The following is a 27,841-nucleotide window of genomic DNA, read 5'->3' as shown; positions in this document are numbered from 1 at the left end:
GTTCTCAAATCAAGGGCATAGAATGGAAGAGAAGAACTGGCAATAAACTCTCCGCCACTCTTTTTAATCGCAAAGTTTTTTGTTTTACACAATGTTGGGACACACATTGTTTCCACAATGGTCAGGAGCTGCAACCATTACACCATGTTCCACGTGTCATCTTAAGTAATTATTAATAATAAAATAAATTAAAAACAAATATTTGTCCTCTATGAGCAGGAGGCATGGTGAAATAGGAGCACGCACTTACATTCTCGTGGGAACAAAACGCAATATACGTAGTCGAAATAACGAACATAATTGCTACCAAATATAATAAAATCCATTCATACGGGATTTGAACGCATGAACTTTAGGTCGAAAGCCGTGTGTCTAACCACGAGCAGTGCAATGAAATGAAATAACTTGAAAATACGATTTATTGGTAAATTTTCGAAATGATTAATAAGTGGGGCGAACCGCAAATATTAGGCAAAATTGTCTCACTAATTTATGTTTAATTGAAATTGATTACTCGTTGTGAATTTGACAATTCATATTTGAGGCTCTGTGGCTGGGGTGAAAATGGACCAAGGTACGCGTAAATATGAGGTGTATATTTATTGAAATGAGCATTTTTTTTACTTTAGCACATTTTTTTTTTACTTTTGTTGTAATTGGTCAACTGCCGCCAATTAACGTTCAATTGTTTTCGTTAATTTTCTTTATTAGCTTAGCATATTTAGAAGCAGTTTTAGCCTAGTGGCTTCAGCGTGCGACTCTCATACCTGAGGTCGTAGATTCGATCCCCAGCTGTGCACCAATGGACTTTCTTTCTATGAGCGCATTTAACCTTTGCTCGAACGGTGAAGGAAAACGTCGTGAGAAAACGACATGTCTTAGACCCAAAAAGTCGACGGCGTGTGTCCGGCACTGGAGGCTGATCACCTACTTGCCTATTAGATTTAAAAATGAGCATAGTTAAGATATGTTTATGCAGAAAAGTTTTAAAACATGTGGAGGTAGCAAAACTGCATTCACTGATAACACACGCGTGTATGAAATATTCTCAAGGTAAGCTTGGGAACATTTTAATATCGACAGAAAGTTAGTGCACAGCCGGGGATCGAAGTTACGACCTCATTGATGAGAGTCGCACGCAGAAGCCATTAGGCCAACACTGCTCATTTCAAATGGAAAATAATTTAATCTAATTCAGTATATATTTTAAAGTTGCTGCTCATAGACATTGAGTTACCAGCTTTTAAATACAATTCAATAAATCGTGCTCTTGTGAACCACATCTATAACACAATTCAATCGCTAATGCGTTGGCGAGTTTCATTTATTGACACTTCGAGGCATTACAAAACCAGTGCTAACACATTATTAAGTAAGAGGCCAACGGGCCGCATTACTTTTCAAGTGATCTTCCAGGCAACCTTTTTTAATCCTATTTAATAGTAAAATATAAATGAAACTAATCTTCATTATTATTACAGCTTTGTTAATGAATCCCCACAAAAATTGGTTAGTTAAGATTTAATATATTAGTTGTGTTATTATAAGTTGTATAAATTAAAGTTAGGTTTTTTAGTGGTCTAGTATTGTGTGGCCCCTTTTATGGTAAAAGCCTTCTCTATATTTTTCCATTTCTTTCCTTCTTCTACGTTCTTCTTCTGTGATGTGGAGCGCCTTTTTATTTTGTATTATTATCCTGTTCTTCGTTTTTCTACATGTAATGGAGGGTGGTGGTCGGTTTCCCCAGTGGGAGCAGCCTTGCCAGAATTTTTGTATTTTCTTTGTTTTCCGATATGCTGTGTTTTGTTTTCTTTGTTAGTTGCTAGATTCTTCAGGTTGGTTCAGGTTCCAGACGTTGAATTTGCTAAATCAAATACTTACAAAATACAAAATACCATCCGTATCACCTCGACGTCCGTCGTTTCACAACTGAGCGTTTTCTAAGGCAGTTTTTGCCGCGCACCACCACTATGTGGAACCAGCTGCCCACAGAAGTATTTCCGAACCAATTCGACTTAGGGTCTTTCAAGAAAAGAGCGTACCAATTCTTGAAAGGCCGGCAACGCACTTGCGAGCCTTCTGGCATTGTGAGTGTCCATGGGCGGCGGTATCACTTAACATCAGGTGAGCCTCCTGCCCGTTTGCCTCCTATTACATAAAAAAAAAACTTTAAAATGTCCCACGATATCTGTTATTTAAAATTTCCATTTTCTAATAAAACAACAGACTGCAATTACTTCTTCTGAACAAAGGCAACGCGCAAAGGCTTTGTCTGTGTGAGGTGCCTTGTGTCATATGGAAAATGTTTTTGTGTGTTTTTAGATGCATTGTTCTACCTTTTAAAGAACTTTTACGTGGATTAGAAAACTGAAAAATGTCTCAAGATAATATTAAAATCGTGAACCTCGTTTACTTCTAAGTTTTCAGTATTTCGTCAACGTAGTTAGCGTACCAATTCTTAAAAGGTCGGCAACGCACTCGCGAGCCCTCTGGTATTAAGAGTGTCCATGGGCGGCGGTATAATTTAACATCCGATGAGCCTTCTGCCCGTTTACCCCTGTTCTATATAAAAACCTATTACATACTTGCCTATTAGATAAATAACTATCAAAGAACACATACAGAACATACAGTGTCAATTGTTTGATACGCCAATTCCAGGGTTCGATTACCAGCAAACCTCAGGGTTGGATTTAGGGGAGGGGAGGAAAGCTCCCCCCCCCCCACAATAGAGACTTCGGAAAAAATTGTTTTAAATTCCGACTAGTTGGTTTCACAATAAATTATTGATTGAAAAATTTGACTGAAATAAATTCTTAATTTTATTTGGAAAATAATTTGCAGCCTGCACTTCTTTGTAGCCCCGAAGCCTCCAGACCTAAATCCGGCCCTGCAAAACCTTACGAATGATAATGATTTTTGAAGTAGTACACATATACATGCACTTTGTATAAAGATTTATAAAACTACGTCTTCAAGCCATTAGGTATTAAAAAGTGAATTTGCAACTTGTTGGCTTTGGCACAATGCCACTTAACCATGGAGAAACCGTTTGTACCGGGGTGAATGTTATGTAAAAGGTATATGAAGGCACTTTTAAACTTATATTAAAGTTTAATTGAAGTGAAACTTCTTTATCGGGGTTGCAAAAAAATTTAGTGTAACATTTTTTCGTTACGCGTCACATTTTTCGGTTACGTGTCACATGTTTCGGTTACGCGTCACATTTGACCGTTACGCGCGTCTTTTTCCTGTCCCTACCACGGTTGATTCAAAGAGATTCTAAACCATTAATAACAAAAATGTATAATAACGATAACAATGATATATTTTTTTTGAACGCCTAGAAATTTTGGTACCTGGCTTATATAAAACACGGACTAAACATATACTTATTGTTACTATGGTTACGGGTTTTGGTGTGAAAGTTGGTAACCTAAGATTAAATTAAAACGTTTCCAAAAATTCAGTGTTTGGAAACGTTTGGACTTCTTTTCTTCAGTTCATTTCTGAAGGCCGTGTTAGTGGCGTCGCACATTTTCCTTCACTCTCCCCTGTCTTACAAGCCGTTTACGTTTTCACTTATATAAGAGACAATTAATTTAAAAAGAGATCTTTCTGCAAAATTGTGATGATTAAAATAGTCTTACAGTGAAACAAAGGCCATGATTTGATTATATAAGTATTATAGACTAGTTTTTATAAATACTGTATGTATAATATAGTCGTTATTCGTTATTCGTGTCATGCTGGAAGCTTAAAGCCTTCGAGGCCATGGTAGCCGGCTATTGATCAAGAATAACAGCCTTGCGATTCTGTAACTCACTTTTCGAACTCTCACAGCGGTTTTCGCAGCGGCGGTCGCGCTCAAATCAGTCGTGAAGCAGTCATTTTACGATTTGGCATTCTGATTGGGAGCTTGTAGTTTATTGTTTATAACCGCTGTCAACAATAAACCGGTTGAAAACCGCTGTGAGAGTTCGAAAAGTGTGTTTCAGAATCGCAAGGCAGTATTTTATTCTATATAATTATAATAAATTTTGTAGTCCCTAAGTGATTATAATTAAATCTTAAATATACAGGTGAGTATCACAAACAATATCCAATGTTTATTGGAACGAAGTTCCTTATCGCGCGTTGTGAAAGGGGGCTAGACGGAAAAAATTCTTACGAAAAGTTGTCACGACACTTTTTTTGTCTATTGTAATACACCGGTTCTCGTCCGATCGCCGAAGTTAAGAAACGTCGGGCGAGGTCAGTACTTGGATGGGTGACCGCCTGAGAACACCTCGTGATGTTGGCTTTTTTTTTTTTTTTTCGTCGTAAGATTGGTGTCGAGAAAATCTATCATACTGTTATGATACCAATTAACTTATAAATTAATCGAAAGGAATTTCGTTCCATCCGGGTGTCCCTTGACACCTCTAAAGTTTTTATAATCAAAAATAATAAAATCAAAAAAATATAATTAAATCAAAAATGTTTATTATAATATATAGGTTAGATCGTGTAAAATTTTCTTTGAAATTTCACCTTAACCTATGTATGTATGGACTGTAGAGTGAGTTAAGTCCTGGTAAATTAAGTCACCCTTCCTCCTTCCAGGAGCTCAGGTCACTGTGAAGCGTGCCCAGGAAACTGACCTCACTGCTCCGAGGATTTCTGTTCGTTGGGAAACCACAGCCACGCATGCATGACAACGTGACTACGCCTTAATCTATATTCTAGTATTACTAAATCTAGAACACTTACAGTGATTGTGACAGATATTTGGAAAGTCCCAGTTTGGTGATTTTGCTTCCCTTGATGCCTTCATTGACAATATTTGTGACGGTCAAAAAATTCTTCGTCATCGTTGACTCTTGTGACGACACTAAAAAACCATAAATTATAGACACGGTCGAACGAAAAAATAAAACGTAAAACTCGAAACTCTAAACTTACTTTTTCAAACAACACATTAATTTGGCAACAGTAACACGCGTAGATATTTCAACAACAACAAAATAATATAAAATTTCTCTCTGTTTCTTTATCACAGTACTTAATCGATGCTTTATATTTTAATCTATTAATCAACATTAAACATTCCTTAAGGTTTCGTTTGCCTATGAGTGTCTTTAAAAAGTTTTGAATAAATAATGTTGTTACTAAGGCTACTTTATGTAACCAATGTTTTTACCAATTCTTTAAACGCCGGCAACGCACTCGCGAGCCCTCTGGCATTGAGAGTGTCCATGGGCGGCGGTATCACTTAACATCAGGTGAGGCTCCTGCCCGTTTGTACCCTGTTATATAAAAAAAATATCGTTAGTTGTATAGAGAGTGTAATAGCCTAAGCAAAAATGGGTAATATTTTTTTTTTTTTTGTATAGGTTAAGAATATTGCAAATACTGTATATTTGTGGGTTGGAAAAAATTTTTCGTACATCAAAAATAGTTGACAAATTTTAACCGTGTTTGATACGAGTGATAAGGACAAATCATTTTTAATTAATTATTTAGTGATAAGGAAAAACTAAGTCTGACTACTAAGCGTTCTTGGAATCTCACACACTTGGATTTGGTTGCCACTAACTAAGTCTCAGCTTTGAATAATAATCTTCTTTTAGCGGTGTACAGTCATAGACACATATATATTTAACATATATAATATTGCATTATATTACCTTACTTTACCACTTGTTACTTTGTTTTAAACTTTAAGAATGAAAGGATTTGATTTACAGAATGATAGGACGGAAACAAATGTCTCATCCCTTTTTATTGATAAAAATAACGAAAACGAAATATGGAAATAAAGAATTATGCATATTCTTTCGTATAATATTCAAATGTTTTGAATTATTTTGCATATTTTTCGTATATTTCATGAATTTTGTCTACAAAAGCCAACCATCCAAAATTGGCTTTCGACTTCGAGTCGTTATTAACTGTAACTTTAAATGATTTAATTAAGTTATATGTCCACTCAGAAGCTGTAAAACTGTAGATTTAGCTTCCCTAAATTAGTCAAAAATTTCGTAGCGTTATTTTCGTATTTAATTATAATAATTATTCTACAATTAGAAGTTATTAGATGAATTTATAATTAAATTAACTGACGGCTCAGAGTCCAGCTGCCGCACTCTGGAATGTTCTACGAGATTGTTAGTACTTTAACACAATATTGTACTATGATTAATGTCTTGGATTTATGGTATATTAAAAAATTAACGATATTTTGTCAAGTATTCGTTTACATTGTTACTATAATATCAGATTTTGATAGTTTGTACGCATATTTATCTATTTTTGTTTACCACACGAATTATATTCAAAGTATGTTATTCCGTTTAAAGTAAATGTATATGTAAATTTAAGTATCTTTTCGTATCGTGCAGTTAGCAATATCAGTTTATTATTTCTTGGAATTTTCATGAATTTATTGCTTTAAATATTTTCACAGATATGTCATAATATAATATTTAAAACTCTCGTTAAACGTAAATTAATCAGTAAAGCCTTTTATAAATACGACGAATATTTAAACGACCCTAATCCTTGGGATTGATTTGCTCCAGTTCAAATATTTATGTCTGTCTTTCAAACAATTTAGCGATTAAAAAGAGTGGCGGAGAGTTTCTTACCAGTTCTTCTTGCCCGCTCTACGCCCTTGACTTGCGGAAGTAAATGTAAATTTAGAATCAATTTAACATCTTTTCTGTTGACGTTCATAAGTGTACATGTTTATATATATGAATAAAGTTATTTTGAGTTTATACTCATTAATAAGTAAATATTTTAATATACTTTATACAACTGTGGAGGAACATTGGAGAACAATTAATTTAACCTAAAGGGTGGATTCTCGCCCAGTATAACTACTGATATACTGCCCTAGTGGCTAAGTTCGAGAAGTTGTATCCATCCTAAGCGGTCGGAATAGCTTTGTTAGCGCGTTTCAGGCTATGACGTCATCGTAGTGATTCGTAGGCAGAGATTGGGGGTGTGGTTACATTGTTACTATAGCCATTCAAATGAAGGTATCATATAGATGTTGTAATTAAAAATTTTATACAGAGATATAATTAGCCTTAATAAGTATTTCCGAACCAATTCGACTTAGGGTCCTTCAAGAAAAGAGCGTACCAATTCTTAAAAGGCCGGCAACGCACTCGCGAGCCCTCTGGTATTGGGAGTGTCTATGGGCGGCGGTATCACTTAACATCAGGTGAGCCTCCTGCCCGTTTGCCCCCCGTTCTATAAAAAAATTACATATTTTTTTGTTCACTGTCACATTTTAGTATTCAATTCACGATCTCTTAGACTCTTGCTAGAACTTTAACTTTTTTTTCATAAGCTTGGTAGTTGGGACGCGGTAGAATGCAAAGGAAGATAGAAGATAGTATGTATATGTTAATTTAGTTTCACCTTATTCTCCAGTGAGTTTACCGCGTACTTTCAGTGATGCGGAGCATGCGAAAAAGCCTTCAGTATCGGAAATCAACAAATACTATCAAGAGTGAGGTGTAGTAGATTTCAATTGAAAATACAACCTTGAGGCTCTGCGTTTGAATGACGGATTTGCCCTGATGAAATTTTCTATATACGCAATTAGCACTTACGTTGAATACAAACATTGTGAGGAATTTGGCGTGTCGCAAAAACTAATACATATGTCACATAAAATTGTGTAAATGGATGCAATCTGTCCATATAAGGTTGTCACTAGATTATTATAACACTAATTAATGGATATAGCACTTTATTCTCATATACAATAAGTTATTAAGTATCGAACCTTTTTAGGTCTGCGCCTCAGATTTCTGTATTTGTTTCATGATCATTTGTCAATTCTCCTGTGTTTGACACACGCCGTCAACTTTGTGGGTCAAAGGCCAGCTGGTTTCCTCACGATGTTTTCCTTCGCCGTTCGAGTGAATGTTAAATGTGCACATAGAAAGAAAGTCTATTAGGGCACAAACCTACGACCTCAGGGATGAGAGTCTAGGCCAACACTGCTCTTTCGATCGCAACTTTGCCAATGCATTTTTACTCTCATTAAAAATTGCTAACAGAATCCGCATATTAAAAAGTACGCGTTATAAGCTTAAAACAAAAGTGTTGTGTAATCAGAAAAATAATGTACAACCCGGATCAGCTTACTCGTTTAATAACTAGTGAACTGTGCGTGAAACTTGTAATTGAAACTGAACAATTTAACGTATTTTTAATTAAACGTTCAGGGCCTTATGAAAAACTGTTACAAAGACACAACAGTTCTCGCTTAATTAATGGGAAAATAATTTTACTATTTACATTATTAACAAAAGATTTTTTTATACAGAGCTGGACGAAGGCTTGGCCACAATCCTCAAGTTAAGTGTATCTTATCGGACTCCTATCATTGATATACAAAAAACCCAAGATGCACACTCAAAGTCTAAAAACCGTCCTCAAAAATGAGCGCAACATTCTAAATTGTGCGCTCATTTCAAATAGTCTCGCGTCTAATAAGTGGAGTCGATGTTATTTATTTGTTTTTTTTATAAATAAATTTATGTACTTTTGAACTTTTTTGTGTGTAGTTTTTGACAAATATATTTACTAACAAATTATTTTTTAATTTAAAGAATAAACTTTTTAACCGCATTAAAGTTATGTATTATTATAAATTTACAACTATTTAACATCCAACACCTTTTGTCTTCAGTCACCGTGACCACGCACGCTGTAAAGCACCCGATAAGTCGGATAAATTTAAAATTATGTTAAATAGTTGTAAATAAAAAAGTCATGTTCGACTCCACTCAATACCTTGTCCTACCGACCACGGTCGGTCGTAAAATTTTATTGCTTTAAGTACGTATACACTGCGTTGTAATAACAACTTTAAGCAATTCGCGTAAGGTTGATTTTGCAATAATATATGCTTGTAACATATACTGTTATAGACATATTGTTATAGAAAGGGACCTAAATAGTGTTTCGGGACACTTTCGAGCGTTACTTTTATTCGAGACTGTACATCTTGGGATTTTTGTATATCAATGACTCCTATCCAGGAGATGTGTTAATTAATTAATCACCTCTTAATAATTATCATTGAAGTTTTAATTAAATTATTTATACATGTCAACTTATAAACAAATGTTGACGGTTTATACCTACTGTTGCCTTAGTTGGAATATATCTGAAATTAAATAATATCGATATAACTTTTGGTTTTAGAAAAGTTTGGTAACACATATTCTCCAACATAGTAAAACTTTTTTTAATTATAAACTTTAAAAAATAACCGACAAAAATAATACTACTATTATTATATATATTACAATATATGTATAATAGAACCTAGACCGACGCATGGAGTTAAACAATTAATTCGATACCTTCCTCATACACAAGCCCAATTTTTCAATCCCTAACACGGCAAATGCATACCAAAAATCCTAATTACATCGCTGACAAACATCGTAAGTATTTTTAATTAAACGAATATTCAGTACAGTTTATTTCACGAACGTATCTTGGCACTAAGCGGGAGTGTAGCTGCCAAGACTTCATAAAATTCAGGCTATTACATGACAACTCGGCTTAACACGCGAGTTCGCCATGTTTTCATTTGATAGATGGGTCATTCTTCTTTTTAACCTACAATTAGTTGTCTCCACCATTCAGTGAGAAAATAAACAAGGAAATTACTATTATTTTTTTCTTAATTGTATTTCAACATGCACTGTACTATATGCATAATGGCTATGCACGATCAAATAACAAATATATTGAATAATTTAATTGTAAAAGTACGTGACAAAGTCGTAAATCCACGTGACAGAAGTGTATCTCATACAAATTCCCTATGTCTCCGGCTACCTCAGCTTGCGTTTAATCCATAATTTTACGAAAAAATTATATGATGACACAAAACATAAAAATATCTTATAGCTCCTAAATATATTGCCTATCATGTAATAGCAACCATTATTTTTTATCACTTTTAATAAAATATTTAAAAAATATCAAATACTTGTCTCCTACTGCCTGGTGTTTTATTTTGTAAATTCTGTCACGTGGGTTGTCCTTCGAAATACGCGTTTGTGCCGCACGTCTTTGTGGCCTGTGATTGAAGGTTTAGACCTCCTTCCCCCCTTGGTACATTTTCCCCTATGAGATCAAAAGTCAGCGCGTCAATCGCTCGAAAGCTGTGACAGAAGGTGTGTGTTTTTATTCGGCTACCGCTTCGTCACGTAAGTAATGGATTCAAAATATAATTATTATTGTTACTTTTTGTTGTCTACTCTTACGTTATAAGAAATATTTTGTTGTCAATGAGTAAATTATAAATTCTATGTCAGCTTTTAAATGTTATCGACTTAGCAACAAGTTTTTACCCCTACGTCACATGTCAACTCTGTCACACTTTTACCTAATGGCAAATAATTTTTTCGAAGAATATGGGTTTCGCCAAATATCCTGGAACTTCTTTGAATCAGGGCATGGAAAAGGAGCTTCTGATGGTTGGAGGGACAATGAAACGCTAAGGTGATGCCATAGTAGGTAGAGGAAACTATATTGCAGATGTTCCAATTCTTATCCACTTTCAAGATGCCAACAAATTTAAACGGTTCATTTTGACAGACTAAGACTTAGAAAAGGTAGCAACAACGATTCCAAATAATATTGTACCCCTGAAAGGAACAAAGCAAGTCCACCAAATGTTCACGGAAACTCGTCTTAAACCATAGGGTATTTAGTTGTTGCTGTGAACAATTCTGTTCTTACGACGTTGTTGTCTTATTCTAAATTTATCAGCCTCTGCCTATATATATACTGTGGGCGTGTTCTTATCTAACGAAAAAGAAGACGATATAATTCATGATGTGGAAGATTTCATGCTCACTGATATTATGAACACAATTAAAATGCCCCGAAAAAGTTTTACGATATTATGTATACATAATCCAGCCCAGATGAATCAACCAATGAAGATCAGCCTTTCGCCACGCTTAAAACGAAAGATCCAACTGATCAAACTGCTGTCTGCGGTACTTCTTACCAAACACTCCAGGCTCCGAATGTTAATAAAAAGGGAAGAGACAATATTTCTAGTTCGAAGAGCCACTATCAATATTCGAAAAATAAGACTTTCTATCAATGGCTTAATGATTATTTTATTTTATGTTTTTGGAAACGTTACTTTGAGGTCAAGCTATACTAGACTTTAATTACTTAAAACGAATGAGTAGTCATTTAATTTACTAAAATATGAATCTCTTATTCTAAAGGTTCTCAAATGTGATTTCAATAATTATCTAAGTTCGATCTCATGTTATTTTATATGACAATGATGAAGACTGAAAAGATGTATAACAAAATAAATTATTTTAGAAAAATAAACCTGTTTTATACCAAAACGCAGCCTGGTATCCCCTAGAATATCAAACTCCGTCACGATGTTGTCTCCTGATAGGAAAATTATTTTTCTCTTTTATATATTTTGTTATGACTAGTGCAACATTTAAAATTTATATTTATATTATTTGATTATATTGCTATCTGTGATATTGGTATTTATTTTTAAATGATAGTAAAAATTGATTTATAGCAAAAAATACATTTATATTAGCAGAAAATGTGACGGAGTGGTATTAGGTCACGAATAAAACATATTTTATACATACAAATGTATTATATTAATATGTTTTCTAAAAGCTCATTTAGTTAATTAATGTATTACAAAAGTACAAGTTATTTGACAAAGAGTATTCGATAGAATAAAATAAAAGATTTCGTGCCGAAATAACAATTTTTTTTGACGAATTTTTCTTTCAGGCCTAGAAAATCGTACAAAAATCTGTAAACATCACGGCAAACCACTTTTTCCAATAGAATAGAAAATCTGCTATCAGAATATATATATAAACTGACAAGAAAGCTTTATATTTTTATTTTAAAAATTGAGCTAAAGCTTTATCAAATTGTAGGTTTAAAAGAAGAACGACCCAGATACCATTTAGTACTGTCTAGGGGTAATGTGTCTCAGAAGTAAGCGGCACTATGCACCTAATATAGTCAACAACGACGAAATTATCTAAGAATAAATAAACTATTTATGCCATAGTATTGTCTTTGATTGACATAACCTTTACACATTTAAAGAAAAAACTTTTTGACCGGATTGAAGTTATGTATTATTATAAATTTACAACTATTTAACATAATTTTAAATTTATCCGACGTTTCGCGTGCTTTACAGCGTGCGTGGTCACGGTGACTGAAGACAAAGGTGTTGGATGTCAAAAAGTATCACAGCTGCCCTGCGATTCTGTAACTCACTTCACGAACTCACACAGCGGTTTTCGCATCGGCGGTCTCTCTCAAATCAGTCGTGAAGCAGTCATTTTATGATTTGGCATTCTGATAAACAATAAAGTACAAGCTCCCACCTTTTTAGAATGCCAAATCATAAAATGACTGCTTCACGACTGATTTGAGAGCGACCGCCGATGCGAAAACCGCTGTGTGAGTTCGTGAAGTGAGTTACAGAATCGCAGGGCTGTAGAGAAAGTTGCATTATCTGAATTTATTTCCCCGGAGTTGGTATCGACTAAAAGATGGAGGGTTTTGGCAAAAATGGCTCACGGTGTCCTCTATTTTCGCGGATTGTTTTTCTTGAGATTTTAATTTGGATATTATTATATATAATTTATAATAATACACAACTTCAATCCGGTCAAAAAGTTTTTTCTTTAAATATTTATGCCATTTTCTCTTGCATATGAGAACGTAGGCTATCCTCAATTCTAGTGGTGAGATCATAAAGCTTGCTTAATAAATAAATCAGTGGCGCCACAACCTTTTCAGGTCTGGGCCTCAGATTTTTGTATCTGTTTCATGATTTATCAATCAAATAGGCTACTACGTGATCAGCCTCCTGTGCCTGACAACCGCCGTCGACTTTTTGGGTCTAAATCAAGCCGGTTGCCTTACGATGTCTTCCTTCAATGTTTAATGCGCACATAGACAGAAAGTCCATTGGTGCACAGCCGGAAATCGAACCTACGATTTCAAGGATGAGAGTCGCTCGCTGAAGCCACTAGGCCAAAACTGCTGCTAAATAAGCTGAGCTATTCAATAAAGTAGATTAATCAAAATACAATTGAACGTTAATTGGCGGCTGTTAACCAATTATAACATATACATACATATACATAGGCCGAACACATTTTTTTTCCTCTGTTTTTGAAAGACCCAAGCTAAACCGTAAAACAAGAGAACATCTCTATATATATATAAAATTCTCGTGTCATAATGTTTGTTCCCATACTACTCCGAAAAACGCTCGACCGATTCTTATGAAGTTTATGCATATTCAGTGAGTGTGAGAATCGGCTACTATCTATCTTTCAAACCACTAAGTCATAAGGGTCCAACCAGAAAAAGAAATTCTTCTTTTTAAGACAAAACTTTTTTTGTTTTTATTTTCTTATGATACAACATACAAAAATACATACAACCCTTAATTATCGCCCCTCTACGATCAACCCCTATTTTTTGTTATAGTAGATTGTTATTTTTATTGAACTAAAAAAATGTTTCCTAGAAATAATATACATGGCAAAACGACTTTTTCCGGGTCTACCATAAAATCATGTTGCCGGTTTCTGGAATTTATGTTTTTATTCTTAAGAGAGCAATACTTATAAGTATAGAATACCACTTCACCACAAACACGGATCTTAACTCGGACGTGACCTCATAATCTAAATATCTAATGACAAAATTATTGAGAAAACTCAACAAGAAAATCGACTCGGAATGAATTTGAACTGGGTCGAAAGCTCAGTTTTCACAGCGAAGTAAGTCCTTTGTGTAGAGTTGCAATATTGTACCACTCAGCTCGTTATGCACCTTTGATTCACCGAGTCAATGTCATATATTCTGACGTATACGTTACTGTTCTAAAAGTTCCGTGTTCTATTTACATTTTCCGTCCGTTCGAGAGGATGTCAAATCAACAACATTTATTATTGTTACAAAATCCAATATATAGTACTGACAACTGAAACTAACTGACGTGAGACTGATCTTAAATTAAATTATTATAATTCATGTGCACTTTTTACTTTTTATTTTTCATGTACTCTACGTTTTGTTCCTGTTTAGTTTCTTTTTGTAAGCTGTCATATGTAATATGTATTTTTGCACTTCTTGCCTACCCTAATCTAATTTAATACATTTTTTTTTCTTTTCTCACAGTGGTTGCATGGAAGAGATCGCTCGAAAGCGATAAGGCCAGTTACCCTCCTTTACATTTAATTTTTACATTGTAATGCAACGAAGTGAAAATAAATATAGTAACGGTATTTTAAAAGCAGAATTCACAATTCATCGTATTTAAAGAAAACACTTTTTGACCGGATTGAAGCTATGTGTTATCATAAACTTATAATTATTTCACATAATTAAAAAAACGTGCTTTACAGCGTGCGTGGTCACGGTGACTCCAAAAAGTATCACAGCTTTTGTTTTTTGCTTTACAACAAATTTAGTTGTTAGGGTTATCATGCGAATGGAACGTTTAACAAGTTACCATCATAAAATAATCCGACGATTGGAAAAATCTACTAACATTTATTTATGATACACATTTAACCATGACTAAATATGGGAGATGAGCCTCTATGATATATTTTTAAATAATAAACCTTTGACCATGAGGTATATTGCATTTAGTTCGTAAATTTGTCTATAGATGAAGTGTTCACTCTTCGGCCCTATTAATATTCGGAAACAATTAATAATTCATCAAGAACTTCTGGGTCATATGACAGCTCATAGTCCCCAAATTAGCCACAGTAAATATTCCCTGGGCCTTAATATAGACGAATTTGTGATTCTTGATTGAATATACTGCTGTACTATTTTAATATTTTGTCTTGACTAGTTTGCATTGTATTACGTTACATTACGTCCGACGTAACGTAACGTAAAAGGCTAGTGCGAGGGTAGGTTTTGATGTTCGTTTTAGGGCCCATAAAAGTAAAAGTGAGATTAGACTTCGGGGTTTTATGGAATTTGTAATGGGAGTCAAAAACAGGTATACATAAACAGCTTCCGCGATGTCGTATAATCACGTATTTCATTGTGAAAACTTTAAATTATGCTTGAGCAATGCCTGAGTCTTGAATTATATTTAACGAAAAATAATCTAATTGGAGTAATTAATCAATTTTCTTTGTAATACAAGAGGCAAACGGGCAGGAGGCTCACCTAATGTGATAACGCCGCCCATGGACACTCGCACTGCCAAGAAGCTCGCAAGCGCGCTGCCGGCCTTTTAAGAATTGGTACGCATTTTCCTAGGACACTAAGTCGAATTACTTACTAATACTTAGTGTCTGTTTATATCCCAATGTCTATGAAACAATATATCTGTAAGTGTTCAATTATCCAAACTTTATTACTATTTTAAAATTTAAAATTAGGCAACTGCACTGATATGTATTATAAATAGATTGTGTATCAGACTGTCAAATTGTCTCAAACACAAATGCAATTTTTTTTTAATTGACGGCTCATTGATCTAATGGTCAGTACCCCTGACTGCGAATCCATGGGTCCCGGGTTCGATCCCCGGCTGAGACAAACATCGATGTGATGAGCATTTGGTGTTGTGCTGAGGTCTTGGGTGTTTAAATATGTATTTATGTGTCTATCTATCTATAATATGTATGTATATCCGTTGCCTAGTACCCATAACACAAGCTTCACCAGCTTAGCATGGGACTAGGTCAATTGGTGTGAATTGTCCAATCATAAAAATAAAAAAATAAGTGCTACAACCCTCGTTTTTTTTTAAAGAAAATTTTTCATTGGACAAAACTACTTATTATATTTACGACTTTATGGGTAAGATAAAATGTGATCTAGCTGGAACTATATTATGTTAAAATACTCTATATAGTTAGTTGGTATCTTCAATAATGTAGCATCTTTTTACCTATATGAATAAAGTTATTTTGAGTTATTTTTAATGCTCGACTAAGAAATAAATTGTTTCACATGATGATAAGAGGATTGTTTAAAATATTTGTAAAACTATAAAACCGAACTACGATCACTGAAGAGATCGGTTAGTAGCGATGTGGCGTGGCATGATGATGTTTTGTTTTAGAGTCTTTCCTCCAACTTCGATTTTGTTCCCTTTGGAACAGACTCTTGGGCCGTGGGGTTTAAGTGCACAGGCGCTAATTAAGACTCCAGAGCTGGTGCTTTCCTAGCTCAACGAATAAGAATCGCAATATAGCGATGAAATGCTGCCAGCCTTAAAGGTACACTGCCACATGGACCAAACCTTTTAAATTTGTTTTAATTTTCTTTTTATTAATTTTTAATTATTTATATTATTACTACGTAGTTTAAGAAAATTGTAAAGACTGTATATTTATTGTTATGTTTAGGTTTTAATAAACGATCCAGTATCATTGTTTTAAGCTTGTAATTATTTAATTATTTTATGTGCAGTAAAGTAAACAATCAAACTAGTCAATTTATAAAACTTTGCCAAATTTAATGTTTCACATTTTACTTTAAATTGCAATTCTGTAATTATACCCAGCATAGTGTACTGAACGCAGAACATAAAAATAGTACAAATCAGGCAATTTTAATCAAAAACCTTACAATGACAGAATTCCTGGAAACTTTTCGTGTATTCGTCAATAACAATTACAGTAAGTAAATAAAACCTTCACAGAAGTCCATCATAGAATCCTTAATGTAATTATTCAGGGGATGAAGGGAAGAAAGGGTGCTCGGAGTAATAGGAATTTTACACAGATTTCATTGTTAAGAGTAATGACATTCTTGGCTACGGCTTTGTTGATGATTGTGCTTACTTTATTGGTGTTCTAAGTGACAGCTAAAGCAATTTGAATGACTATCTTGAACAAATCCGTCTTTATCTTACGGATTACACAATACGATTTGAAATTAATATCTCGAATATTAAAGAAAATCAATAAATTTCAGATGGTGTGAATTTTAGACTTTATTATAATAGAATAAATAACAAAGTATACTACCAAAATCAAGTAAACTGAGATTAACACCAAAATCAAGACAGAACATAGACAAGAAGGTCTAAAATTAAATAGTGCAAATGTCTCGTAGTACCCTAAGACCATACAGGTGGCCGGCTTACTGCAGATAGCGCGTAACAGAGGTTAGAGTAAGAACTTTGCCAAGAAGCACAAAGAAGAACACGAAGTCAACAAACCTTAATACTTTATAGGTTTTTTGCAATGATCACAAGCAATATATTAATAAATACCTTATCTTAAGATAAAAGGAAAATATATATTTCTGCCTTGAAAGTCCTAGATCACTTGATACAAGAGCAAGTGGCAAAAGCTCCTAATCTAAATCCGTCATGTTTAAGTCATGGAATTACGAATGCTGCTGTCACAGACACAAAAATACTTTCACCTAATCGCATGTAGCGCAGAAGAAACCATTTGCCATATACTGTAAGTATTTCTAAAGAACTAGCTGGTGGTCGTGACATCGTCTGCGCAGGATTAAAATAATATTCACCAAATGATGTAGCGTGACAGACATATTTCTTCTGCTATTTAAAGTAGATATACTTTAAATACCAGAAGCGATAAAAGTATCTATTTTCATTTAGGAATCAATTTATTACTAACAAATGTGCATTTTAAATAAATTATCAATTTTTATTGTACTCGTAGTTATGGGTCACTGTTTTGGCTATAATGGCTTACACATAAGATATTATATATATATTGGGCAGGATTTTTTGTAGGACTATTTAAGATAAACATTTCCTTCATACATTTCATATGTCTAACTCTTGCAGATTTGGCCGCGCACGTCAGAATAGCTCGCAGATGGTAGATTTTTTCTACTTGATATTTTGGGACAATTCACACAAAATCTTTATAAATTGTAGTCTATGTGTTATTTTGATGTCTAAGCCATATTATTGTAAAGTTTCATTAAAATCCATTCAGCAGTTTTTACGTGAAAGAGTCACAAACATCCAGGCATACTTACAAACTTTCGCCTTTATAATATTAGTGGGATATACAAAGAAAACAATTGTAAAGTATTTAAATCCTTCGGGTTGAAAGTCGCAACAATAAGGCTTTTTTTATGAGACAGATAATATTAAAATATCCTATGAGAATCGACCTCGACCTTTTTTGCAATTGCTTAATTGAAATAGAAGTATTTTCATCATTTGAATCATTTGGCTTACTGTCATAAAATGGGGAAATTATGTACGATACGTACTTAGATCCATTTTCCTCAATCATAAAATGTTCATGTTTTCCTTGAACCGAATGAACTTGAATCGAATTACAAACAAGGTTATATCTTCCAAGATATATGAGTTTTTGCGTACGCATACTTTACGCGCCCGCAAGAAACACATTTTTTGTTACTTTCATCACAATTCAAATGATTTACTATATCCAAAAGAATTCCTCAGTAGATTTTCATATAATCTCGGAATAGACGTCATTCTATCGGCATACTATATCGGACACGGACAGAAATATATTTCATGAATTTAAAGTCAAAAGTATAAACGTATAGTCGGTTATAGAGGCTGAGAGTACAAAAGCATTATAGTATCATATGTAATATAAACTTAATAGTGTAATACTTTTACAATTATAATACAACATATATAACATAACATATACAACATATATGTTATATAATATGTTGTGTTATTTTTTACGTAAGAAAAGCAGTAAAATATAGTCAAATTCTTTATCAATCGTTCATGATGCTTTTAAATATTTTTATAGTAATAAAGACTGCTAACATATTTTATAAATAATTATTAAATCCTTGAGGTTTTCAAACTCTGAGTGTATTTTGTAATTCGCAAATTAAGGTTTTGTTATTTCGTATCAAAAAATGTTATATAAATTCATGATTGTTTTGTGAACATATTTGTAAATTATCTTTTATCTGCTGGCATTGTGTACAATATTAAAACGAGCCATTTTTTCAGTGATACAATGCTAAATATTCGTAAAGGTTCTTTCTTTCATTCAGCACAAATTCGGCTATTTTTTGCACCCTCAAAATTTGAAACAATGGAACATCGAACTGCCTTGACAACGGATACTAATCACCCTGTTATATAACGACCGACAGTATTATCTACTAACACAACCATTTAATTTCAATTTAAATATTATCTTTATATTATAAATATTTACATTTATGTAATCAGCTCATTTTTACATACTTACGTATATAAAAATACACTCTTAGGCAAAAACGAACCTTAAGGAAGACGAAAAGATAGAAATAAAACACTTAACACTAATATTGCTTAGGAAAGATCACTTTGAAGAAGGAAAACCGAAAGGCGGGCGCTACGCGCGCGTAACGTAACTAGACTGGCTACGAAGCTCTACGAAGGGCGCTACGAGCTGCGCAAATGACCCAGGATGCTATTAGGGCGAAAACTTTATATGTTTATTTCATTTTGTTTTGTAAATACTACGTTGTAGATAGATTGAATACTCGTACAATGTTAACATGAATTGTTATATTGAAATGGTACATTTTACGTCTGAAATATTTATGTAATGTTCTTTACATACAGATGTATGTATAAAGTAATATCTGACAGAATTTATTATTTATTTTATACACATCTGTTAATTTTTTTCGTCAAATTTTATGTTTTTAACGATTATATTTTTGTCTAATGCATGTCTATAAAAAAATGTTGATTGAATTGGATGAACAAATGAAGACCTATATAGATGAGCTTAAATAAACTTTATAATACATATATTCAATATTCGTGATATATAAAAAATGCTTTAAATACATTGGTAAAAGTATTTAAAACGTAAACAAAAATATCAAATGATTTAACCGTTTTAAAACAATTATACACAAATAAACTGAGAGAAAATTATAAAGATAAAACAGTATGCATTAAAGTTTTAATGCAAGTGAAAATGGTTTTGCATCCGCGTCGGTTGGGCCATTTAAATTAGTTAAGACCATTGAAAATACTGTTTTACGAGGAACACATTAAACTATGTATACTAGGATGGAATTTTATTTATATGCGCGCAATTAACTTGCTTATGCGTTGAAGGAAAATGTCGTGACGAAATCAGCACGTCTTAAAATGTAGTAGATTTTAAATTCAGTAAACCAATAATCTTTGTTAGACTATAACTTTTTCTTAGCCTAACTAAGCTAGATTACAGGTAAAACATATAATAGAGGAGGTTCAACCATGCATTTCATTTAAATAATATATAATATATTTTAGTTTATGTTAAGGTTAGTTATTTATTTCAATGTATATTATTTTATTATTATGTTTTATTTGTATTATACAATCATATATTTATTTTCATTTCCATGTCTGTTTATCAATGATTTTTATCAATGAAACACTAGCAAATAATTTAAATGAGTACTACATTTATTAATAGACATGTGATATTATAATAATAGGAAGTAATCAATTCGCACATCACGCAGTTCAGATTACTTCATAGCAACTCTAATTAACAAATAATTAATTATCTATAATCTTAATATGATCGGCATGAACTGAATTGACTATATAATTACGTGTTCGCAGTCAAGCTATTATATATATAGAATATATAGTTGTTATAAAGATATAGTGAATAAAATAAAATGTGTTTATGTATTGATTATAGTGTGTAAGATGGAAACCCTTTTAAGTAGAAAAATACCTGTGTTAGGGTTCCCAGCTCTTCCATGACAAACTTAGTAGTAAACTCCATAAAATATATTATTTAATTACACCTATGAGTGAGTGTGTGGGTGCATGTGAGTGAGTGAGTGAGTGAGTGAATGAAATGTATGTATAACTACATATTAGGTCTCAGGAGTATCTCCAATCTCTCTCTCTCCTTTAATCGTATTTTTAAAATGTGGACTGTGAAATTGTAAGTGGGTTTAAGCATCCTATTTAAACTATTATAAATATAGTCTCATCATATTTCATCTGGCGAAGTCCGTCCTTACGGTCTGACCGACGACAACATCCCTATTTCCTTTTAGGAACAGCCTACTAAAACCTGAGTGCTTTTAAAACTACACTTAGGACATACAGCTTACTAAGTAAAGTAATTGGCTGAGATGATAATACATATTTCTTATTATATTTTATCCGATGTGCATATTCTAAATTTAATAAAAATTACTTAATAATATAATTATAACTTGATTACTACAATATCACTTTAGATTATGCCACTGTTTTATAGATACAATTTTGGAAAGGCGAGTAGCTGGTCAATTTCTCGGTAATCCTCTGTTTCCCTGTTTTATTTATTTATCTAAATTTAAATATATTTGATTGACAAGGTTATTAAAGTGATTCAATCAATTCTCTTTATTAGGGTGTGTATAGTGGTTGGTCATAAGTGGGTAAGTGATGTTGTCCTAATATATTTCCTTTTCAATGCACCTTTTATGTGCGTAATTAGGAGTTGATTCAAAAGGTTCAAGAATCCCTTAACTACTTGGCTAGAACCTGTAGGTTGGATATAGAAAAGAAAATATCAATTAAAAATCATTTATAGCAAACGAGTTACACTCACTCACACTCAAGTATACAAAATAAAAATCGCACGTTTCAAAGCCAAACATCGATATTCGAAGTTACGGGGACGAGAGGCTTATCCCAGCTTCTCTGTTATTTACGTGGGAAGCGCCGCGTTAATATGTACCTAGTTATCGACTTAAAAGATATTTGCACGAAAATGACAACGCAAAGCTTAGCAAAAAGCTTATATATTACGCAGCTTATAACAACCAGCAACATATAGTATGTAATCTATAATGTTACTCCTCTAAGATAATCATGCTAAAATTTGAAACCTATTTGTGAATTTCAGTTTAAATTATGTATATAAAGACTACAGATTTACAGAAATTTCGGGCAAAAAAATAGTTTAATATTTACCCATTGTTGTGGATTGGTGTTTAGTTGATTTTTTTAAAGATTAGAATGTCAAGAGAGATTTGGTACGCTCTTTTCTTGAAGGACTCTAAGTCGAATTGGTTTAGAAATACTTCAGTGGGTAGCTGGTTCCACAGTAGTGAAAAACGCTTACTTGTGGAACGACGGACATCGTGGTGATACGGGTGGAATTTCGTATTCTGCCTCGACGTCATGATGAAACTCAGCTGCAGGTAATCCGAACAGCTCCTCTGAATACTCTCCGTGGTAAATGCACTACCAGCATAAGCATGAACCACTAAGCTTCTTCGTCAGATATAATTCTTAAAGTATGATCATTCAATGTTGTTCAAGGTTATCAAAGTTTCTGTCTCTCGACGAGTATTTTATGAGTCTCGCTTCTAGATTTGAAAAGTTTATTGTTTCATATTATAAGCTCGTTCCGAGGTTTTTATATCATATTGAGGTCATACTTGGAACAAAGCGAATTCCGCCACAGGGTAATGCGTCAGTTGATTCTATAGATAGATATACCACTTAAAATGGAATGTACTACACATTTGAATATAACCTTCCGACTCCCAGAACCAACATTGGGTTCCACGAGCCTCTTCATAGGATGTGTTCTACTTTGGATTCTGTCACTAACATCGACCCTTTTTCGCACTCTACTGCTTCATTTAAGAATAATTTAAAACAACTATTAAGGTCCTAAGCCTTGTGTCTTTCTTCTTTATTATAGCTACTAGTATGTTTGTCGTTCTCCGGATTTATTAATTTAGACATAGACATAGACATAACATTTATTACGAACAAAAACACACACACATAAACACACAAAATAACAATACTTAAAGAAAACATAAAATAAAATAAGACATCACAGACAATAAAAATTAGAAATTAAAATTAAGAAATTTTCTTTTGCCATTCGGTTCGCTTCTAGTGTGCAATGTGTGTGTACTGTGGTTGTAATTGGCCCTGGCTCAGCATTATGCTGAGGAGCAAAAAGTTCCACAGCGCTGGTCATTCTGCCAGAGACCACAGCAGCTAGTTTGCGCCTCTAATAAAATAAAATAAATAATTATAATACCAAGAAGAAAAATAATAATAATAATATTAAAGTTAGAAGTGTGAGTAAATCGTGTGTAACGGTGTATAATAAATAGAATTAAATTAAAAGTTAAAAATAAGAATAAACGTAAATAAGTAATTTAGTGCTGTCATGTTTTGTTTTGCTTTGCTTTGTATCTTATGTTTTATTTTTTAACTTTTATTTATTGTATAGAAATGTATCTGTTTTGTTCCCAAATAAATATAAAACTTCATTAATTCAATGGCCATATCAATGACGACATCCATCGGGACCTTAATGTAACGTCGCCAGAAAAACTAAAAAGTTTCCTGGAGCCTATGAACTATACTCAACCAACATGTAAGTGTCGAGGCTATTCAATTTATTGACACCACGGTCCTAGTGAGATTGAAAAAGACAAAACCATTTAAATTGGTGAATTAGTGTTAGTACATTTTTTTTGTACAGACAATTCACACCAATTGACCTAGTCCCATGCTAAGCAGGTGAAGCTTATGTTATGGGTACTAGGCAACGGATATACATACATATTATAGATGGATAGACATATAAATACATATTTAAACACCCAAGACCTAAGCACAACACCAAATGTTCATCACATCGATGTTCGTCTCAGCCGGGGATCGAACCCGGGACCCATGGATTCGCAGTCAGGGGTACTAACCACTAGACCAATGAGTCGTTCGTACACGTTAGTCTTAAGTGGTAAACAGTGGTATATGAAAGAATAGAAGACAAGAACAGTATTTTTTTATGTAATAGGAGGCAAACGAGTAGGAGGCTCACCTGGTGTTAAGTGATACCACCGCCCATGGGCACTCACATTGCCAGAAGGCTCGCAAGTCGTCGTCCTTTCAAGAATTGGTCCGCTCTTTTCTATTTCTTTTCTTTTTTATTCTACTTAATAGAGAATGTAGGTAATGTTATTGGACACTTATGTTAAATATCCTTATTAGTAAATTAGGTTAGACTTAAATTACTTATTAGTCTTAAATTAGGCTAGATCTGACTGTGGCATAATATCTCAGTGAAGAAACAATTTATAAAAATACGCATAAAGAAAACAATTTTTAACCGGATTAAAGTTATGTATTATTATAAATTTACAATTATTTTACATAATTTTAAATTTAACCGACGTTTCGCGTGCTATACAGCGTGCATGGTCACGGTGACTGAAGACAAAAGGTGTTGAATGTCAAAAAGTATCACAGCTGTAGAAAAAGTTGCATTATCTGTATTCCCCGGAGTTGGTATCGACTAAAAGATGGAGGGTTTTGGCAGAAATGGCTCACGGTGTCCTCTAGTGTTTCTTTAAATGTGTAAAGGTTATGTGAATAAAAGACAATACTATAAAACACGGATTTTAACATATACTGATCCAGTGGATAATTTTGATCCATAATATCCAATGTACGATAATTTTACGGCCCTGGTACGATAGACTGGCTTCAGGTGACACAAATAATAGGACAGAAAGGTTTTATAATCTTTTCATTAAACCACAAATACCTTTTAGTTGAGCTTGCATTCCGTCCAGCGTACACAGTCTGAATACTGAATACCTAGAATTCCGGTCTAGGCTAGGCTAACTACTCGGCATGTGTCTTTGAGGTGCAGTATGAAAATTAATTTTCTTTGTGTGAAACGTACTGTTATATTCTTATACTCATACACGTCCATTAAACTCTCTTATGGAAGATTTAGCGCTATTTATCTTACAAATAATTATAATATTGTTAGCGGACTAACGCCATCTTGTAGCAGAAACCTATATAACGCGTAGCAACACCGGCGTTGACTCACTTTTATTTCGAGACTTCGTGCGGAACGGACGTGTTACTTATCCTCCCCTTAGTAAATTTTAAAAGTGTAAAGTACCTACACGTTCTAATCTTTTGTGTTAACTAATAATATAATGATTTACATATTTCAAGGCAAGAGACGGGCTGGTGGTAGGAAGAAGTCGTGGATGCGGAAAGTACGGGAGTGGACCGGCTTCACATCCGTCGAGGAGCTTTTTAGACTAGCGGAAGGTACCCGGCAATTCAAGATGTTAACAGACAACCTTTAGTAATAAAGTGTCATCTGAAGAAGAAAAAGAAGCTTAGAAATGACCCGACATTGATTTATTCCTCGTCACTACGTGCGAACTTTTGCTTTCACCCGGGATTTAAACCTGGCCGCCCGGTCTGCCGTAAAACATATATCACAACATTTATTTATTCCTATAGTTGACACAATGTACACTTATGACACAATTACGCCAAAATTATATATATAGTAACAATAATTAAAATTGATAAATATAAAAAAAACAATTTAAAAAGTTTGATCCACGTGGCAGTGTTTAATGCTGGTAGCATTTCCTCGCTGTGTTGGCGATTATTATTCGTTGAGGGAGGAAAGCACCAGCTCTGGGGTCACCGGTACTGTCAAGGCGCCAACTTAAATCACTAGCTAAACTAAAATTAGCGCACTTGAATCCCACGGCCCAAGAGTCTACACCAAAGGGAACTAAATCAAAGATAGAGGAAAGACTCTTATATTTGAGGTGCTTTGCAAATACCAAGAACTACCAATAATCTTGCTTTCACTCTTCTAAATCGTCGAGGTCTTTGATTAACACGATCATATCACCAGTGAGAGGTTTGAATGTAGCTTTACAGACAATTTTTTACCATCAGTATTATCTTCCAGGCAACTCAGGAATAAGTATAATACTTAAATTAAACGCAGACTTTAATTAGCTGAATTTTTAATATGACCAAAACCAAATATAATAAAAGAAATATCCTTTTTAACCGTTTTCCCTTTATATGCTCAAATGAAGCGATCCAGAAAGGCCTGTAATTACGGCCTCAAATATTCAGTACTGGATACAATGACGTCATAGGGTACAGCCAGCAAAACTCTAATTATATTAGACATTAAATTATACATGATGATGAGTATACTCTCTGTTCTACATTATTTAATATTCAATCACCATCAAAACATTTTTTTTTATAACAGGGGTTGTTACTGTTGCACCTGATGTTAATTGATACCGCCCATGGACACTCTCAATGTCTTCAGAGGGCTCGCAAGTGCGTTGCCGGCCTTGAAGTACCTTAGACGAATTTGTTCAGAAATACTTGGGCTACAGTGGGCAGCTGGATCAACATACTGAGATTAACATTCGCTCGAATGGTGAAGGAAAACATCGTGAGGAAACCAGCTTGCCTTAGATCCAAAATGTGGACGGCGTGCGTCAGGCACAGGAGGCTGTCACCTACTTGCCTATTAGATTAACACATCATCATGAAACAGATACAGAAATCTGAGGCACAGGCCTAAAAAGGATGTAGCGCCACTGATTTATTTTATTTTAAAGGTGAAAATATTTTTAATTAATTTTATACTACAATACTTTAAATTAAAAACAAATCCTTTATGTAAACTTTGAAATAGTTTTAAAGCGTCAACGTTAGAGGACTTAAAGTTACTGAACTTTACATTTAAATGTACTTTACACGACAAATGTAGACTTTTCCTTACATGCATAACAAATTTTAAAGTTTTCTCCACCTGTCGTTGTTGTTTATAGTAGGGACAGAGTATTCTAAATCTAAGTCTTAACACCTCTCAAAGCAGCTTTTCTCTATGTACTATGACAGTTCTACATTGTGACAAAAGAAATTTTCAGTGAAAAGATCAGTAAATACTTTTGTCTAAGACAAAAAATTTAAATTTATAAAAACTAATATTATACGAGACAAGACATTAAAAATACCTATGCTGTCAACAAATATGTACATTTTATATTAATATGCATAAAATTAACGAATAGAAGTAGGTAAGTATTAAAAAATATATGGCGTTGAAAATTTTAAGGCTATTTATTGTATGTGTAAGAAAATTAAGGGTGTAAAGTTATTAGGAATATAAATTTGATTTTAGTATTACTAATGGCCTGCCTATTTATACCGGACCTAATAAATAGGCTTAAAAGGCGACAAATCCTAAGTCTTGATAGACACGGTTGAAAGAGAGGAGCAGTCTCGATGGAGATTTTGCTCTGAACGCCTAACAGCTCTCATCACATCTGCTCATAGTCTAGCTGACTGATTGCAAGATAAAGACTTATATAAAAAAATATAAAAAAACTATTGGCCTGCCCCGGCTTTTCAAAACTGTTTTTTTATACTCCATAAATAAATAAAGCTTATATAGCTTAGTCAGGTAGCATTTTGATGGTGAAAGTTTCATAAAAAAAAGAAAGAGTTTTTGCAATCGGTTAAGTAGTGAGATTCTTCGTTATAACCATACTAAAATACATATATATGTATATCACTCATAACTCGACGTTTCATATACCTAAAAATCAAAAAAATAGTTATTGCATTTACTCTAGTAAATTGTTTATAGAACTATATACTTAACTGTTTTAGAACGTCAATAAAATGCAGCCATTCGGTTTGAAAAGTAAAATCTATTTTGTCGAAAAGCTCTTAGAAACCGAAACGATTTGAAAATGGAATACGCTACTGTGCGCTTTTATATAATAACCTTGCTTTCCAAAGAAACAATTTACTTCTTTTATACAAAAAAGTTGTTTAAAGAAGCTTTTGTATCATCAAGCTTAGTTGACCAACAATAGCTTGGTAATGATTTAAATATATAATAACTTAAATAAAAATTATTTTACTAAAAATTGACATAACTCAACGTTTCGATTGCTTTTCGGAATACGCAAGTTG

At 33.5% G+C, this 27,841-nt stretch overlaps 1 protein-coding gene and 1 pseudogene across 4 annotated transcripts in view; one reads left to right on the top strand and one right to left on the bottom strand.

The window, feature by feature from the left end:
- The window catches only part of LOC125055400 (synaptotagmin-7), a 299,046-nt gene that overhangs the window by 150,712 nt on the left and 120,493 nt on the right, over positions 1–27,841 (bottom strand). Inside the window, exons 1-3 of one of the 4 annotated variants that reach the window (XM_047657854.1) lie at positions 19,318–19,424; positions 4,945–5,068; positions 4,753–4,873 (exon numbers count right to left, since the gene is read on the bottom strand). The exons of the other annotated variants lie outside the window; for them this stretch is intronic. Coding sequence (XP_047513810.1) covers positions 4,753–4,873; position 4,945 — 122 coding nt within the window. The 5' untranslated portion in view covers positions 4,946–5,068; positions 19,318–19,424. Of the gene's footprint in view, positions 1–4,752; positions 4,874–4,944; positions 5,069–19,317; positions 19,425–27,841 lie in introns of those variants that run through there. 4 annotated transcript variants of the gene reach the window in all.
- On the top strand, positions 4,185–4,303 carry LOC125055657 (annotated as a pseudogene).

The sequence above is a fragment of the Pieris napi genome, chromosome 13 (genome assembly GCF_905475465.1).
Source record: "Pieris napi chromosome 13, ilPieNapi1.2, whole genome shotgun sequence".
Lineage (NCBI taxonomy): Eukaryota > Metazoa > Arthropoda > Insecta > Lepidoptera > Pieridae > Pieris > Pieris napi.
This window is presented reverse-complemented; position numbering and strand designations above follow the sequence as displayed.